At 47.8% G+C, this 18,780-nt stretch overlaps 1 protein-coding gene across 1 annotated transcript; it reads left to right on the top strand.

Moving 5' to 3' along the window:
* Nucleotides 1-1,901: 1,901 nt before the first annotated feature.
* On the top strand, nt 1,902-18,421 carry smad7 (SMAD family member 7). Its single transcript, XM_085414061.1, has 4 exons — nt 1,902-3,417; nt 4,258-4,311; nt 7,546-7,617; nt 17,502-18,421. Exons 1-4 carry the CDS (start codon nt 2,952-2,954, stop codon nt 18,038-18,040), a joined length of 1,131 nt encoding a protein of 376 aa, XP_085270187.1. The 5' UTR covers nt 1,902-2,951; the 3' UTR covers nt 18,041-18,421.
* The last annotated feature ends 359 nt before the right edge of the window (nt 18,422-18,780 follow it).

Raw genomic sequence — 18,780 nt, 5'->3', positions numbered from 1 at the left:
TGTTCGCAACACCAAATTACAGGACTCCACCAAGCATGTAAATACACCATCAGTATTTACTTCAGTTATTGTCATGTCAGGTGTGGTTTAAAAATACATGAAAACGTTATCACGCAGGGAGGGAAAAATATTAATGAATCCTTGTCCTGCACCTTATTGCAGACAGACTGAATCCAGACTGAAATGGAAACTGGTTAGATAAAATTGGCTACTTCCTGGAGTCTGGGGAATAGTCAGTAACACACACAAAAGGAAGGGCAGGGAGAAGTGGAGAGGGAGAGAGGGGGAGAGGGGAGGGAACAACGTGCGTCTGCAGCGACTTCCACAATACCTCTGACAGACCCTTTCCCCTGACTGATTGCTTCCAGACTTCTTTAACAACAAAAAAAGAGGCGCAGTCCCCTGTGTTGTTTGGGCTGTTGAGTCTCCTCCTGCTCGGCGCCAGTGGGTGATCCTGGGACAATGCGGGTAGCCCGACCCCCATCCATCGACCACAATGCACACCTCTGCCCCCCCAGCCCCGCACATCTCTGCAATCATCATTATCAGACACCCCTCCCATCTGCCCCCGGGAGCACCCCTGTCACCTCCTCTGGACTTGTCTCTGTGGAGGTAAACACATTAAGCCATGTAGGTGACACACACACACACACATACATGCATATTATTCATGCGCACATTGCAAAGGGTTTGGTACATGCTAGGAGATCCTATCTGAAGGCCTCGGACACTTTGGGTTCAAAGTGCGAATCATTTATTTATTTATTTGAATAAAAAGTGAGTTTATTGAGAGAACAGATCATGTATATGTGCGTATAGAGATAAATAAGCTGTCACACTTAAATGACGTTGTTTGTGTTTTGTCTCTTCAGCGACACACAATACGGCAAAACAGATCGAAACGGTAAGAATCAAACCGCTGCGCCTGTCATAATAAATATGGATTCGGCCGATAATAAAGACAGCAGTCATGTGGGCACATCCCATCTGTTGTCAGGCAAGTCGGGAAAGTGATGGGCAAGAGCGCTGGGTGAATAAAAGAGGGTGGAAACCGCCGTGTTGATGATTAAAAGGCAGAAAACTGGTGATGCTCGTCCCACCTGGAAACCAAACGTCCAGAGGGCGGCAGCAGCGCGCTCCCGTCTGACTTGGGACATACTGGCCTCTCTCTCTCGCTCTCTCTCTCGCTCTCTCTCTCTCCTTGTGTTAAGTCTTTCAGGCACATTTTTATACGTTAAAAAAAATCCCTAATCCGAACCAGCTCCATCTACGACCCGACATATCCGGTGAGTGGTTGAAGTGTCGCCCTTGGGACTATCCCACGCAGCCCCCTCCCAAGCCAAACCATCCTGAGTAATCATGATGACAAATGCACAAATGTTATATTACCAGAAGAAAAAGGTGGAAATCAGAGTGTTTCTAGCTTAAATGACACACACGCACACATCAGCAACAGAGCTGCTTTAATATGAAGCCAGTGTTAGTAAAGCTGAGATAACAGAGCTATTAGACGTGGTTGGAGCTCGAAAAGGACATTTGAGTTTACAATCATCAAGTAAACTTAAAAAAAAAACGTTTATATGACACTAAGGGGCCAAATTTACGTCACTATCGCTCTGTCAATTATTCAGCATTAAACAGTGACGAGAGAAATTTCTTGTAAGACTTTATATCATGTCACAGTTTCTCAACTTTACCCTTCTGGCAACTTTTTGCCCCCAAACTTTCCTCCTTTCAAAGGTTGTGTGTGTGTGTGTGTGTGTGTGTGTGTGTGTGTGTGTGTGTGTGTGTGTGTGTGTGTGTGTGTGAGTGCGCCGCAGGCTCTGCTTGATCTGTTGTTTGCGCAACACACAATCACATTTCTTTTAAGCGACAGGGTGTCTAGACACACACGTGACCGGGCGCGTCAATGCGCACTGGAGACTGGAGACGGAGCAAGGGCACCCAAACCATCCGCCTCATTTACAGACAGCCTCATACTCCCCCTCGAGATCGCAGTCGGCGGCTCGCTCTCTCTTCCACGGAAACTTCGCGTGAGATACGAGCTTGGGATTATTTTAACGCTCAGAAAAAAAAGAAAAAGGTTCGCCTGTGTGTTGAAACAGGTCGAAACGCTCGGCTGCTGGACGAGTGTTCTCTCTCTCTCCGGGCTTTAGAAACGCAACTCAACTTGGGTGAGAGATTCAGACCTGGATTTTTGCTCCCTGGCTCATCTCAACCCGGGCAGACCACATCCTCTGCAGACGATTGGCATATTTGGACGATAGCGGATAAACAAACAAATAAATAAATAAAGCCTCCGCATGCCCGGTGGAGAACCGCACTCTGTGCAGTTTGGATCACGGATTTTTGTGGATTAATGCTCTTGAAGACACACGGCAGCGAGCTTCGGTTTTCATGGGATAATTGCTATAACATTTTAGGCTTAATTAGGCCCCACGTTCTGTAATTTCCATTAAAGCTACTGCGAACTGGCAGAAAGCTTTTTTCGTTCTTTTTTTCTAAGGCAGTGTTTATTTGCTGAAAAAGCTGCCTGGAGAATTTTTAAGGGGTCAGCTCACTGCTCTGGGTTGCACATCACCAAGTGAAAATTGTAACACATTTAGGCTCCGCGCAGCAGGGTTGCTCCCCCATTCGCTTTAACGATCACATTCTGCTAGGTTTTCGTCATCAGACACAAGTCTTAAATTCCCGAAGGTGATGGTGACTTATCCCCGGAGGAAAAGTTAACTGTCCCGTGAACCCTGTCTGCTTTTTTTGGTGATCTGGTTTGCAGAAGACGGCGAAAGAGACTGGCGTATGCTACAGATTTCCTCTGCTTGTCCAGACCACAGTTTTTCCACCGTCTTTTCTCAGGCTGCTTATCACCGCCTGGACTCGGATCCCGGAATCTTCATGATTTGCGGACACAATGCTCGTTTTTTAGCCGGGAAACCCTCTTTTCGTCCCGCATGTTTAGGACCAAACGATCGGGGCTCGTCCGGCGACTCTGGAGGAGCCGTGCGCCCGTGGAGGGCGACGGGGAAACGGATAGAGGGACGCATGGCTCCGGGGGCTGCTGCATGGGCAAAACGACAAAGGTGGCCAAGTCCAACGCAGGGTCGGAGGCTGAATTGAAGGCGTTGACCCACTCGATACTGAAAAAGATCAAAGAGAAACAATTGGAGGTGCTTTTGCAGGCAGTGGAGTCCAAAGGGGGTGCCCGCAGCCCCTGCTTGCTCCTGTCCAGCAAAGTGGACGCCAAAGTGGGTCAACAGTCTTACTCTCTCCCCATGCTGCTCTACAAAGTGTTCAGGTGGCCGGACCTCAGGCATTCCTCGGAGTTGAAGAGGCTGTCTTGCTGTGAATCCTACGGGAAAATCAACCCAGAGCTTGTTTGCTGCAATCCCCACCACATGAGCAGGCTCTGTGAACTCGGTGAGTTGGATTTTTATGAAAATAGACACGTTTGTTTATTTATCTGTTTATTGGCAGCAAGTATTTTGAATTCTCTGGCCTTATTTCAGAGCAAGTTCAAGTTCAGATGCTGTGACATCATGTCAGAATTACCTAAAGAGCTAATTAGCCTAATTCAAATGACATCACCTCTGTTGGCACAGTTGTGTTGAGTTTCCATAAGGTCAAACTAGCGTGCTGAGACCTCCCCAACACCTTCCCATCTTTTCGGAAGTGTGGCGCCATTAAATCCGAGTTTGGCATGTCATTTGACTAAAATAATAATTGATTGATTGGCCGTGTTGTAAAAACGGTAACATGTATCCTAACGTATACAAACATAAAGAACATGCTTTATTTTATTTTTGGCACTTCAAATATGCGCTTTCCAAACAACAACAAAGCCTTTCTGCTATTTAAACCTTTCATAGATGGCATTTCCGAAGTGCACAGGGCTTTACAGTCTTCCAGTCTTTCCACGGTGAAGTTTTTCCAGGGTCTCTGTGTGTATGGGCGTGCACGCGCTCGCTCGATTGAGTGCGCGCGTTTGCTTGGCGTCCCGGGCCAAAAGAGGCCCGTATCTCAGTTTGTCCTAGACGCTGATAGTGGCCCTTCTGGCGCCAGGCGGCCCCCCCCCTGTTTATCTGCCTGCCAATGAAAGGCAATAGCCGCCCAGCCGGCCTCTCAGCCTGCCTCTCCAGGCGGAGCTGACAGACACAAATCTTTCCCCCCTGAAAAATGACAAATCTTATCATAAAGTTTCGATCTCTCCCTTGTTTTCCCTTTTTTTTCCTCATGTACTCATTTTTTTTCTCCATACAGAGTCTCCTCCTCCACCATATTCCCGCTATCCCATGGACTATCTTAAACCACCAGGTGAGCTTGCTATTCATGCATAAATATATGCATTCATGTTATTGCCAGAAGCGCATTTGTTTTTGCATAACATTTCCATCTAAAAGGCTATGTTGCATTTATGAATGTTTGTGTTGTATGTGCCTCTCCAGTGCGCGTGTGTGTGTAGGAAATGGCTCCATGTTATGTTGTGATTTATGATAGCAGTGGAGTGGCACATCTGGCTGACTGGCTAGCCATTTCCAGCATGGCTGACAGCCAGGGCAAGGCAGTATAAAGTTGAGACACCAGCTATAGACTGACTGACTGGCACATCACCGGGGGCAGCCTGTGTGTTCCTGTGTGTGTGTGTGTGTGTGTGTGTGTGTGTGTGTGTGTGTGTGTGTGTGTGTGTGTGTGTGTGTGTGTGTGCGGCTAAAGGGGGGGTTGTTTGTGTGCTCGTCTATCTCTTGTGAATCGCAGCGCAGGGAGAAACAGACAGACAGCAGCGTCTCTGGAGCCAGCCAGTCTTTATCAGCTGAATTAATCAACAGAATGAGGGTGAGGGCTTGTGTGTCTCTAGTGTGTGTCTGTGTGTGTATAGCTGGGGGTGTCACTGTCCCCATTTCCCGGTTTGATGTCTTGCAGAACAGAAGAGAGGCTTTGTTGTAATTTCTTCCACATCTAAAGCGTAACTGTTGCAACCGTGTTAATTGTGCACTTCGCTCCACACATGGCTTCTGCTGTCATTCTCTTCCTCTGTTCAGGAAAGTGGCATCAAGTTATGTCAAACAAGGCAAAGTCAGTTTTCAGTGTGTTAAACTTCACACACTGTAGCTAGAATAGTGTGAGATCTACATAATTTCCCATCCCGTCCTCTGTGTTTTGTGTTGTTTTTTTGCTCGTTTGCTCATCATCTTGCTGTCTACAAGTGCAGGAGTTAAACAATGACCAGTTAGGCGACCAGCCAGCCAGCCAGTTAGTCAGGAGAAGAGGAGAAAGTGGCTTTGAGTGAGTGGAAACAATAGGAAGTCATTGCAGCTGCAGCTGCGGTTCTTCAAAGCCCCCCTCCTCCTTCCCTCCGTCTTTGTCATCACCTCTTTAGCAGTGATGTTGTCCTTAAAGAGCGTTTTTCAAAAAGTTAAATATAAGTAGGGTTGATCTAAAGTGTTGGAAAGAAAAAAACAAAACAAAACAAAAAAGCCGCAGCTCAGTCCTCAGTGCGTAACACTCAGCTGATGTGAAGTCTGCCCTGTGGAGTTGCAGTGGCGTCTCCGTACGAGTTCAGTTGGAGACTTTACCCTGATGAAAGGAAACAAGAATGTAAATAGGAAAAGAAGGCTGGATACACACAAAGGAAATGATTATACAACTCATACCAGCCTGAATGGGAATTAAATCCCCCCCCCCCCCAAAAAAAAAAAAAAAAACAGAAAAGAAAAACCCACAGAAAGTGTGTGCGTGCAAGCAGATGTGTCAGTTTCACGCCTCTGCGGAGCGTACCTGCTGCTCTCTTTCCTCGTTCGGTTGCGTTAAGCCCGCGTAGCTGCGGTTGTGGTTACTTGGAGACGACCCGTGTCTGTCTGCGCGTCTCCTTATTGGCAGAGTAGGTGAAAGAAGTATTAATAAAACACTGCAGCGTGGTGGAGAGTGCACACACACACTTGTATGCACACGGGACAAATAAGCTTATCATGCAAAAAAGTAAAAACAAAAAAAAGCCAGGGGTTTTTCCCTACCGCCTCAGGGAACTGTCAGTCATCAGCTGGTTCATGTATCTGGACGTTATTACAGTTTTCTGTAGAATTCTCTGTGTGTTTGGTTTATCTGAGGATGTGGTAAATCCTCATGACATTCAGAGAAATCTGCATGGAGGGCGATTGGACGTTGCTAAATAATTTGCACGGAGCGGAAGGGCCATGAATTTTATGATGATGGTTTTATGATTCCAGCAAGCAGGAAGTGGGTGGGTGGGTTGGGGGGGGGGGGGGGTATGCGTGTCATGGTGCCTGCCCACTCCAGCAGTGGCGGTCAATATGAAAGTAGGCCAGACATAAAACGCTACCTTGTTTCAGCTCTGGGGAATATAAATCACACACTGTTTAGTTCCTTCTCTCTGATGCCCCCCCACCTCAGCCATGTGGTCAGCTGTGAACTGTTGCCCGGGAGACCAGGGCAAGGCCATTGGCAGCCGGTGAAAGCGAGGCAGGCTCGGGTTATGCCCGTACATCTCGTTACCGTGACCGCAGCAGCATGGGCTGCGTTTGGACGGGCCGGGGTGGGAAGGGAGCAGTGAAACCGCTCTGGTTGGCTCTCTGTCAGCTGCTTTCAGCAGAAACACAATAGCACTCCTTGCCATACGTGGATTACTTCTGTAGGTGCAAATAAATATAACGCCTTTTGGCGCCTTGTTGAGCAGTCAGAGCGGGTGCTTTGGAGTTGGGAAAACTTCACTGACCTTACACTTCAGTGAGAGTGGCGCTGACCACCGCTCCATACTGTGGTGGTGAGCATTGTTGACGCAAAAGGAATATATCATTAATAAATCCCAAGCTACCAGCAGCAGTCTGCATTGGTCCTAGCCCTCGCCCAGCACATGCTGTGGTTTTGTTGAAGCTCCATTCAGGTGTCGTGTTGAAACTAGTCTACATTACAAGACTTAGTGGGAGTTTAGCATTCAAATGCAAAGCGAAGGAGAGAGCGGGTCTAGTTTTCTCTCTATTGCGCGCATCTGCTGGTTCACCATGAAGAACATTTAGAATAAGCAACTTTTTTTGAGCCTTTTTTGAGCCCACTAAACGATTTCGAGGCTTGTTTTTGCATCTTTGACAGCTCTGTTTGCTTTTCGGCGTGAAGACTCTGATGTCGGTTTGACATTCAGATCTTTTACACAAGCCCGGTCTACTCAGACCCAGAGCGGTCGTGTAATGTTGGGTTATTGAGCGGGGTTTATCGTGCCCAGACTGAACCCTCCGCTCAGTCGTTAGCAGAAAGAATACACCTCTTTTCGGATCAGCAGCTCGTCTGTGCAGGGGAAGCCGGGCTAACGTTCCTCCTGAAGCAGTGGATTATGGGGGATTATCAGGGGTGTGAGAAGCGCTCCGCTGTAAGTCTCCTGTGCGTATGTGTGAGGGTGCGAGCTTCGTCGTCAGCATCTTCATTAGGCATTGATTTCACCAGAGTGATTGACGGCCTCGCAGCTGCTGCTGTGCTGTCTCCTCTCACTGCCATGTAAATGCACACACACTGATTCAAACTCTTCTCTTTCTCCATTAGATTCTCCAGACTCTGGACCTTCATCCAGTGAAACTGGAGGAACGACTTACTCGGCCCCTGTGGGGCTTTCAGGTAAATATTCCTACTATTACCCATTTTTCTGCTCTTTTTCTCCCAATCCATTCCACTTATGTCTTCCTTTTCCTCTTCTATTGATTCTTCCCAACAACCACACGTATTCCCTCCATACTTGCGATGATGGAGGCGGTGATTGTGGGGGCCCCTGCTTCCCCTCTGTAATAAAAAAAGCCGTTGAAGGAGGGCGGCGTATTTCTCCCACATCCACATAAATTCCTCCATCCTGGCTCTTTGAACAACGCTCCACTCTTCTCCTTTTCCTTCCCCGTTCCCTCTCATCCCCTTTCCGTGTTGTGTTGTAATGGAAGACAAACACGCTCAAGCGTTGTTTGGAGAAGAATATGTTCTGTGTGTGTGGTATTGAGGGAGGAAAAATGTGAGCAAAAAAAGCTGGCTTCGACAGACATGAGTGTTTGTTTGGGTGTGTTTGCGCGTACAGGGGACGTATTTGTTAGATCCTCCTCCGGGCTCTGTGGGGATAAGAGTGAGACACAGGCGTCTTTCTTTCTTCAACCTCCCTGGCAGGATGTATTTCGAGCTTCTTCGGCATTTCCCGCATAATCTCCCTCTGGCAGCGCCGCCTTCCCTGCCCGTTGCCCCCCATCCGCAGGCTCCAGACTAAGATGGGTGTTCGCGAGAGAGAAAGAGTTTGTTCGCCGCTTGCCTTGAGATTGCTCTGTGCTTTTCTCTGCTTTCCTTGGCCTCAGATGGTTCTCATTACCGGGCCTTTAAAGCCTGTTTTATGTCAGTTGGTGTTCGCTGCCCGTTCCAGCCCCCTCCTTTGTTTAGTGGTGGGGTTAGCCTGCTTGTCTGCCTGTGTGTGTGTTAGAGGAACAGAGAACCTAAAAATCAGTCTCTACTCTCCTCCGCCTCCTCTGCCAGACCATCAGATGGACACTAAAGTAGGCCCAGTGTGCATTAACTAAAGACACATTTTAGGCCCAGTTCAAGCGGTGAAACCCAAGAAGTGGAGTCTTAACAGGCCTCCTCGTACTCCCCTCCCTTTCTTTTTCCCCTCCCTCAGTGAAGTATACATGCCACCCCTCCTCCTACCCCTGTTTTCTTTCCTGGCGAGGGTGACATGGCAGCGTTTCAGTGAATGTGTCTCCTCAGTAAAAAGCATTAGAGGTAGAAAAGGCCAGGCGGGGTGGCTCCAGTGCTCTGCCCTCATGATTTCCCTGGCAAGCCAAGAAAAAAAAAGGCTAATCCATTCGTCCTCTCACTCCCTCCCTTCCTTCATTCCCTGCTTCCCTCTTTGCTCCCTCCCTCTGGGGCTCTGACAAAAGAAACATGGCTCTCCCAGAGGCCCGCTGCTGACCTTCTAATTCACTCACTCTGCCCTTTTTATGTTCTTCTCCAGACATATTTACAGAGAGGGAGAGGAGGGCGGCTCTCAGGGAAGGAGAGTGGGAAAGACTTGGGAGTGAGCAAGAGCTGTGCCACTTCTTCTCTGCTTTGGCGTTATAATGCAGTAATTAAGTGTTCGTTGTCTGTAGGAGAAGGCTCAAGCTGTAGATCTAATGCGCAACTGCACCTGAGGCGAGAGCACAAGCTTGACCAAAGGACATCAGAGTCGGGAAAGAGGAGGCTCTTTCTCTGCAGGAAAAGCCATCCAGGCAGGAAGGAGTTAAGTGAGCTGTGACAGCGACAAGCGCAAATGCAAACTAGGCTGCCTGCCAGGCTACCAGCTCCAAAGCTCCTCTCGCTGGCTCACGTCATCAGCTTGAAACAGAGTAGAGAGGAGGGAAAAGGAGAGGAGGAGGGGTCGATGGCTGGAGGCCTGGAGCTGGGTGTCGGGGTGCTGATCTCTGTTTGAGCTGGGAGTGAGGGCTTGGATCAGGGGTTTGGATTGAACCAAGAACAGAAGACAGAGATCAAAAAGAGAGATTTTGAAATGGAGAGCAGGCCAGGGTTAAGAGGGTGCTGGACTCTGAGTTATGAATCTGTAGGGTGTTAAGTAACTCGTTAAAAGCCATATAGTGCATTCAGTTGAGTTTATGAGCAGATCAGGTAGCATTCACATTGCCAATCATTCATTTTGTTAAGTTTAAAGTGGCTTGCAATATGTTGTTGGTTGTGAGTTTTTGGATTCGTGACTTGTGAATTTGAAGATATGGAAGTCTGGATCAGACATTAACTGTCGGCTTTCTGCACTTTATTGTTAAAGCCTTCTTTAAAGTCAAGTTACCGGCCACCACTGTTGATGTTCCCACTCTCTGGGATGTATAGTGTTGTTTGTGTGTCGGTGGCATGCCTGTTGGTGCCATTGGGGACTGACCCGGAGTGCCTATGTGTAACAGGATCCTGTCTTGCTGTGGTGACATGTACGCATGCACACACGCACACACATACAGTTTTTCACACATACACACAGGCGGGCAGATAGAATGACTTGGTGTGAGCCCTGGCGCATGGCCGACTGTCACACAGGCGCTTCCTCCCAGTGCAGGTTAAATTTAGGTCCAGTTGTATTCTTATACCACCAACCAGTCACCTCACTCGACAGACAGTCGGCCAGCCCTGTAGTCAGTCAATTAGTCATCCAGTGAATCGGCTGGAGGTTTAACCTTCATCAGAGATTAAATTTAGTCCTGGCACCTTGGCTCATTAAATCAAACTAGTTCTGCTGTCATGCTGAAGGTCCCAGAGAAACGGCCCATTTTTGGTGCAAACCGAGGGCGAGATAAGGCCTGTATGTTTGGTATGAAGTATTAAATACCTAAGACAGCATCTTACTTTTTTTTTTTTTTTTTGCAAAAGAACCTCCAGCAATTAGGAGCTCAGCTCAGAAACAGAGCACCCTCAGTCTCCCTCAGCATTCCTGCCTTGTTTGGGTTAGCAGGGAGAGGAAAGGGCTGCGCAGGATATGACCTCATGTCTTTGAGGAAAAGGCGAGCGGACAGGGAGGCAGCTGAGGCCTCATCTTGACGGAAAACAAACAGTGGAGTGCACCGAAGGAGGGAGAGAGAGAGAGAGAGTAACTGAAAATTTGTTTTCCTTAAACCATGAGAGAAACGCGTGCGGCACCCATTACGGTAGAGCGAATTCGCACTTTTCTGACCGTAACAGGGTTTCTGTTTTGGTTGTACCTTCATTCCTTTTTGGTTAGATCTTCTTCTTCTTTTAAATTTCTCCTTTGCCTGAACAGTAAGAGGAAGGAATGGAGAGGGAAAGAAGATGGCGGCTTTGGGTGGAGAGGGAGAGAGGCAGAGAGAGAGGTGGCCGGCTCCTCGCTCTCTTCTCTGTAATTTTGGAGGCTGTGCGTTAGCCAACGAGTTGAGCCGAGCAGAGCTGGGCCGCCCCGTGCCGGGCCAGGATCTCTCATTACTCCCCACTTCCTCTCCTTGCGCGGCAGCCAAACCGCCTCTTGGCAAGGGACTTAATTTTGGTTTTGGCTGTCCTCTGTTCCCCACCCTGTGTCATTATGCTGCACAAATCGAAAAAACAGCGCACACAGACAGCAGAGGATAGAGAGGTGCGGGGTGGGGGGTGGAAAGAGAAGGGGAAGAAGAGGAAAGCGTGTCTAGTTTTTGCGAAGCTTCACACGCTCCCTGTCCTCTCGCAGCATCGCTTGCAGTTGAAAACATTTACCTACCTTTGCTGAGCCCGTTGATTGAAAAGAGGCCCATGCAGATTTGGCCATGAGCCAAAGCTGGAGGGAAGCCCAGAACAAGATGAACATTGTTTTGGTTTGCAGTCACTCTGTGGAAGTGGATTTTGACATTACCTCAATGTATGAAGATATGAATGAAGGAGGGAGGCGAGGGAAAGAAAGAGAGAGGCAGAGCGTGCGAAGTGGAAAGAGGAAGGAAGGGATAGAAGCCGTCTTTAACTGGATAAAAACAGGAATGGAAATAAGTGGAGACACATGCCTGTAAACCTGCGTGTGTGTGTGTGTGTGTGTGTGTGTGTGTGTGTGTGTGTGTGTGTGTGTGTGTGTGTGTGTGTGTGTGTGTGTGTGAAATTTCTAGTGTGACACAAAGTACTGCCGTCTCCACCCTCCCGCCTGCTCATTCATGTAGTCGGTTTGTCTTTTGTGTACTCAGAGTGGAGGGGTGTGTATTTGTCTCTCCCTCTCGCTCTGCCTCTCTTCATCTTGGTGACAGGCCCAAACCCCGTCGGTAGCCACATCTCTATCCTGAGCATTGGCACAACCACCCTCACCCACACACACAAAAGCGCACGCACATGCATGCTCGCTCGCAGACGCGTAGAGGTGTATGACGATTAATAACAGAGTAAGAATGCAACAAAAACCTCTGATCACATGCAACTGGCTCTGCTAGCTGTTTAGTTCCCACGGTGTGTTTTTTGGTTTTTCTGTGCCACAACAATGCAGGTTATTGTCTGTCCATCTGTCTGTGTCTGTGTGTATAAATGGCTCCTTAGATACAGATCCTGCGGGTAATTTCTCGACCTGTGCGTTTGCAAAAAGTGAGCCGATGACATCACGGCAGTCTGCCTGGCACCTTGTAGCCAACTAGCTGGTGTTTATTTGTCCTGTCACCCTGGGAAATCTGGGCTGCAGGGAGTGGCTGTGTGTGTGTGTTGGGGTCAGCTTGATGAAGTGTTGGAATAATAACTCAGCAGGAGCAGGGAGGAGGTGTAACACGGAAACAAGGGTGTCCTTGAGTGGAAAAAAGTATTGTGCTGCAATTTAGTGATAATGTGGATCCAGATGGAAGCCGCCGGCCACCCCGTTTCATTACGAAACGGCCCTGTGTTTTGTCACAAGCCGCGGAGAACACCACGCCTGAGCGACTTCAAGACATGCGGATCGTGTAATTACGGCAGGAACGTCCACTCAAGAGAAAATTATACCATAGATGGAGACATTTGGGGGGGGGGGGACATGCAACATTTCTTCTCCTTATCTCTCTCCCCCCTCCGTTGTGGCTGGATGGTTCATGTTAGAGATGGCGTGTCTGCAACTCATTCTCTCTATCTGTGTTTCTGCAAGGAGTCAGATCTGGTGATAGCGAAACCGTGCCACTCCCCTTGGTGGTTTTCCTGCCATCGGGGCTTATTTATGTTTCCTGAGCTAGGGGGCGGGGAGTAAGACTTTGCATCGTACCCAACCTGCCACTCTGAAGCACCACTTCCTCTGTCTGCTACTAAACCCACCGCCTTTCAGTTGTCTTCTTTTCTTTCTTTCTTTTTCTCCTACTCTGCCTTTTGGTGCATCATTTCTTCTTCTTCACTCTCAATTTGCAAATGGTGGCATTCGACAGACACAATGGGACACTTAAAGCAGTAAAAGTAGTTTCACTGCTTGATGCACGGTGAAGATGGCCGTATTAGTCATTTTTGCACATTTGCACCCCCCCCCCCCCCCCCCCCCCATGCCACTTCTATAAATGGCTTATATCACTTGACGTAGCATCAGTGTGGACTTACCAAGAACTGTCAAGATGCATTGTGGGTAATGCAGGTGACTTGCAGGATTTTCATTTTCTCATCTTCTTTCGCGTTCTTTGTTTTTAGCTTGAGTTTGTATTCTTTGAAGAAACAGTGCAATTGAGTTGATAAATAACATAATTTAGCCCAAGTTAATGGCTTTTTTTTTGTTAATGGCTGCATGCTCTGCTGCACAACAAGTAATCAATCACAAACAAGTGTAGACTTGGTCGTTGTCTTTCAGCACTTGAGAAACACCAGCCAGACTGTATACTGTCTATAATCTGTGGTCTGTGCTAATGTGAGACAACGGTAACACGCAGAACAGCTGACATTTCTGTCGGGGGGGGGGGGTTCCATCTCGCTGCAGGGCAACCTGCTAGTGACAAATAAAAGCTGTTTCATTTCATTCTTGCGGTGAAAAAAGTGAGCTGATCAGCCAGTAGTAGTTGTGAGAAGGCGGAAAGTTTGCTGTTGATTACACTAAAATCAATGAGACTACATTTCTTTGTGAATACAGAGTGAGAAATGCCAGGCTTTCAGGCGCACACACACACAAACACACAGGGTTGAGCATATACGTCATGGCAGAGAGAGCAAAAGGAATGCCTCAAGGTTGACCCTTGACCTCTGGGATAGACTTTCCCCCTGCTTGAGAGAGGGTGTTGACTTGGAAAATAAGGCACCGTGAAGGGCCCTTTCCCCCACCCCAGTGGTGTTGTATCCTTTATGTCTTCCTCATTCCTGTTTTCAGCTGCACTCTGTGTGTGTGTGATGACGACAGGGTCATTACACGTCTGAGTTGAGACAAGCACAAACACACACACACACACACACACACATAGCTCTCAGGGATCGATGCGAGACGGTTCTCAGGAGCCTCCTCACTATTTGCAGATGTTGAAAGTATAGTTCAGAACAGAAGGTTGGAGGGTTTTTTGTGTGTGTGTCCATGATGGCGTTAATGTGTAATTACACATTAACGCCATCATGGACACACACTGTGACAGTGCTGACTTCTATGAATAGAAACAACTTGGTGTGTGTGTGTGTGTGTGTGTGTGTGTGTGTGTGTGTGTGTGTGTGTGTGTGTGTGTGTGTGGAGTCAGACAGAGGTAATGATTAACCTTTGCAGACTGTGTAAGAGAAGCACCTAGTCTGCCACCCCCACTCCACCCCTCCTCCCTTCAAACTCAGTCCAATTGTCTCAGCTAGCGTGGCGTCCGCTCTTTAAGCCTGGGGACCATTAAAAACCATAGGGGAGCTAACACCCTGACCATTTGCCAAATCTGCTATTATGTGCTAAAAATGCTGCTCTGCATGGGATGTTTATTTAACAACATGTATTTATAATTTCCTCATATGCTGCAGCGGACTTATCTCCAAGCTGATGGTGCATTAAATACCAAAAATGAAGAAAAAAAATACAGCTAGAAATATGCTGATTTGCTCATAACCAGTAGTCACGTTAGCCCATACATCCTGCAGCATCATTTTGGCATTCTTCTTAGTAAACTAGCATGAAAACTGTTTTTCTATTTGGGGATAGAGGGGTGGGGGGTTACATGTGGACCCCATGGGACAGAGCAGCAGACAGGGGCAGAACATAAAGGGCTGGGGTGACAGATGGCCTGAGGGTTGCTAGCTAGCCAGCTTATCTCCAGTGATGGAGTAGCCTGAAAGGACAGGGTGCAGACGAGCAGGTGGGGGTAGGCCGGGGCTAAGACTTGGACGGGCAGACGGATGCACGGACGAGAGAATAAGACAGCCTTCAGAGCATTTCAGAGACCGTATCTGATGGAAACACGCTAGGACAGGCGCTCTGACAGCACAGCTTCGCACGCACCTACACCAGACGCACCTGAAATAGTGTCAGACGGTAACGCGAGGAGGCAGACTGGCAGACACCTCGCAAAAAATGTGTTAAAAATTGAAATCAGTTTAAATTGAGTCTCACCTCACGCTCAAAGCGCATCGATATGGGGGCCCACAGATAAAGAGTGTGTCTGTTCATTTAATGTTCATCAGTATGAGGTGTAAGCTCATCTGCTGTCAGGACAACCTGCGAACATACTCTTCCTGAGGCGGCACCCTAAGGATCTTGGCTGGTTTCGGCTCTGCTGCTTTGGTGAACAGTGAAAGTTGGTGTTTGTTTACCTGCGAGGGCCATTTGAGCTGGATTATGAGTGGCATGCACTGTTTATTAGAGCTTGGATCAGGCCTTAACTTAACTGTCCAGCACGACGGCACTTGTAGTGTTCTTTTAAAAATACAGTGGTGCAGCTTTAAGCTATAAAAGGATTTGAATCCTACTTTCCGTGCTGCTTTGCTACCTGGCCTGTCTATTATAAGTTCCCTTTCCGTTTGTCTGCCTTGCGTACGTTTTATCCTTTCATCTCTTTTCTCCTCTGCGGTTCTCGCTTACCTGCAGTCTGAGCGAGCTTCTGAGAGGGGAGGATGACTAGGGAGATGGGGGAAGGAGAGGGTGGGGGTGAAAAGCAGTTAATGTAGTCCTGAATAGCAGGGTGTTTTCAGGCTGCAATGACAGGCTCAGACAGGCAGCCGCTCTAATGACCTCTGACGCCAGGCCCTGTCTCTCTCAGCAATAACAAACACACAAGGGCCCCACAGGTGAGCTCTGCCAGCAGGCCCGCTGTCAGCTGTTAAGAAAGTCCAGTCCACTCGGTCCTCTTTGCCCATCAGCCCCTGTACGTGCAAGACTGTGTGACACCGGCCTGAGATACAGATGACACTTTCTGTCTCTTATCTCAAAGATGAACCTTTCGTTTCCTCCAGTTTGGCCTGAGGTAGAGAGCTAGGTACTTAGTTTCCCCCAGCACCCCACGAGGATGGATTTACGATAAACTCCCCGAGGCTCGGCTCAGACCAACTTCAAAGAGCTCAGCCGCTCTTGTTTTATGGAAGGCATGCTCCTTTTTTTTTTGGTGCTCCCTTCTCTCTCCTCCTGTTTCTGTCTCTTCCCCCGGTGTTGTCTTTGTCTCCCCCCTTTTTTTTTTTTCTCCTCTAATGAAGGCTAATGACAGGCTGGGGTAAGTCGGCTTGGGCCAGCACAGATCCTGCCACATTAATGTTGCAGTTTTTCTCAGACGGGACCTTCCAAATTACCGGTTACATTCACAGCCGCTGCCAGATTAAAGAAAGAGGGGGGGGGGGGGGTGGCTGTGGAGTTGAATGGGAAGGATGGTTGCCACTGAGAGGGGCTCTGTCCATTTTTTTCATATCTGTTTCCCTTTGCAAACAGTTTTTTAACCTTTGCATGTCTCATTTTGTAAATGTGTGTGTGTGTGTGTGTGTGTGTGTGTGTGTGTGTGTGTGTGTGTGTGTGTGTGTGAGGAAGACGGAAAGTATAAAAGATGGCCGAACAATTAGATAGAAGTTGAGGCGATTATACGATGACCCCCCCCAAAAGGCGCAGGAGGCTCCTAAAAAAACCACGAGAGGAAGCAAAGTTGCAAAAGTAACAGTCAAAATATGTGAAAAGCCTTCCCTCCCCTGCCCACCCCCTCTTTCTTTTCCTCTCGCCCTCTCTTCTCTGTCTCCCTCTATTTCCCTTGCGCCTGACTGGCTCCCACTCTTCTCTCTGGGAGTAGCTGGGAGCCAGATTTCTGTGGAATAGAGATATGAAGGGTTGGGAGGGTGGCGAGGGGGCGCGAGACATGGCGCAGGAGGCACTCTAAAGGGTGGTGGAGGGGGGGGAGTTTGGAAACTGGAGCGTGGCCAACGCTACACTTTTTTTTACGCTCAAGAGAAACTTTAGACTGCAGAGGCCTAGCTTGTCAACGATTCAGACAACTGGGAGGTTTTTGAGAGTTAACAGCCCGCCTTGCTCGTCAGCTAAACACGGTTTTAGCTCAGGTTAATCTCCGTCACGCATAAATTCGAAGACGGTTTCCTATCATTTCCTCCAGTGGGGGGAAGCTCGTTGCCATCGAGAGAGAGACGGGGAGACGATCGGACAGTCGGTTGACGTCAGCACATTGTTGGCCACGCCGCAACAAAAATACAGCGAGCCAGACAGAAGATAAGCATTTAATGCCTAGATAAATATTGTACTGCGTGTGGACGCTTGCCTGCCAGTGTCTCAGAGTTGCTTTTCTTGTCTGAAGTCCAGGAATTCCAACATGGTTTTCCTGTGTGGCAGAAATCGAGGATGACAGTTTAGCTTTGGCTCTTGACAAAAGCAAATTCCCCATTTCCCAAACAAGGAATGAGGAAGAAACTGTTCTGAAGTAGTAACGTTTTAATACGTTTTGGGAGTGTTTTTCCTCGACATAGTTGACTTTTTCTTTACCTCTTGATCTACTTTTACTAGCTGGCATGTTTATAAAACACTGTTCTTTTCTGGTTTTATGTCTCTTTACTCTCCTCTCCTTTCGAGTATTTTATTGCCTAATGTTTCAGTGTCATTGTGTTTTCTCGAATCTAACCCTCTCCTTCTCTTGACTCTTTTCTCCTTTCAGATTCCCTGGCATTGCAGGAGTCTGGCGAGCGGGCCCACTGGTGCGTGGTGGCATACTGGGAGGAGAAGACTCGTGTCGGGCGCCTCTACTCGGTCCAGGAACCCTCTCTGGACATCTTCTATGATCTACCTCAGGGGAACGGCTTCTGCCTGGGCCAGCTCTGCTCCGAAAACAAGTCCCCGCTGGTGCAGATGGTGCGGGCCAAGATCGGCTATGGTATCCAGCTGACGCGCGAGCCGGACGGGGTGTGGGTCTACAACCGCAGCTGCTATCCCATCTTCATTAAGTCGGCCACACTGGATAACCCGGACTCGCGCACGCTACTGGTGCACAAGGTGTTCCCTGGATTTTCCATTAAAGCTTTTGACTATGACAAGGCCGGCAGCTTGCAGAGGCCCAATGATCACGAGTTCACGCAGCAGCCTCGCACAGGCTTCACAGTGCAGATAAGCTTTGTGAAAGGCTGGGGACAGTGCTACACCAGACAGTTCATCAGTAGTTGCCCATGCTGGCTGGAAGTCATCTTTAACACCCGATAGCAGCAGCAGCAGCAGCAGCCTTCCCCCTCTTCTTCAACAGCCCTCACAAACGGACTACACCCACGTTCCTTGTTTTTTGTTTTTTTTTTCCCTTCTCTCCACGGGAAAAAAAAAAGGATTTAAAAGAAGAAGAAAGTCTAAAATTCTGACGGGACTTTTGTTTAATAAATGACTAGGATTTAATTAAAGAAGCGAAAAAAATGTATTTTATGTTATATATAAATATATTATTAATTGTAAATATGAAGACGTTTTATATGCATCATTATTTATGTATTGTGCAATGTGTTGATGAGAAAAAAAATAAGATGCACTTTGCTTAATATAAATGCAAAACAAAGAAATGCCAAAATAATAATAAAAAAACAAATACAAATAATATTTCTTGTCCGGTCTTACTTTGGAGTTGTGGTGGTCTCATTCATTCATCCATGTTTCCTTTCAGTGCATAATTCAAATAAGATTATTTGAATGGATCCACATGTCAATTCTTTAAAACCCATCTAATTTGATTCGGTCTTCATTACACCCAAAGTCAACAGTGGCTTAACTTTATATTACTGAGGGACTTTGATGTTGTGCCACGGATCTTAAAAGCATTTCCCTCCCCAGACGAAATGAGTCAGACAGTGACAGAGCCATAGCTCACTGTCCGTGCTCCAACGGGCTCATTATGCCTTTTAAAATTGTCTGTTTTTCCTGCGTTATTTGGGGGATGAATGTCCCTCTTCCTCTCTGTC

This window comes from Rhamphochromis longiceps, linkage group LG7 (assembly GCF_057381845.1).
Source record: "Rhamphochromis longiceps isolate RC_006_pf linkage group LG7, R_longiceps_female_GT1.1, whole genome shotgun sequence".
Classification (NCBI taxonomy): Eukaryota; Metazoa; Chordata; class Actinopteri; order Cichliformes; family Cichlidae; genus Rhamphochromis; species Rhamphochromis longiceps.
This window is presented reverse-complemented; position numbering and strand designations above follow the sequence as displayed.

Bases quoted from the DNA above. Each gene is read 5' to 3' on its own strand.
- smad7 (XM_085414061.1), top strand. From the start codon at position 2,952: ATGTTTAGGACCAAACGATCGGGGCTCGTCCGGCGACTCTGGAGGAGC. The intron at 3,418-4,257 runs GTGAGTTGGATT...TTCTCCATACAG, and splicing joins GAGCAGGCTCTGTGAACTCG to AGTCTCCTCCTCCACCATAT. The intron at 4,312-7,545 runs GTGAGCTTGCTA...TTTCTCCATTAG, and splicing joins GGACTATCTTAAACCACCAG to ATTCTCCAGACTCTGGACCT.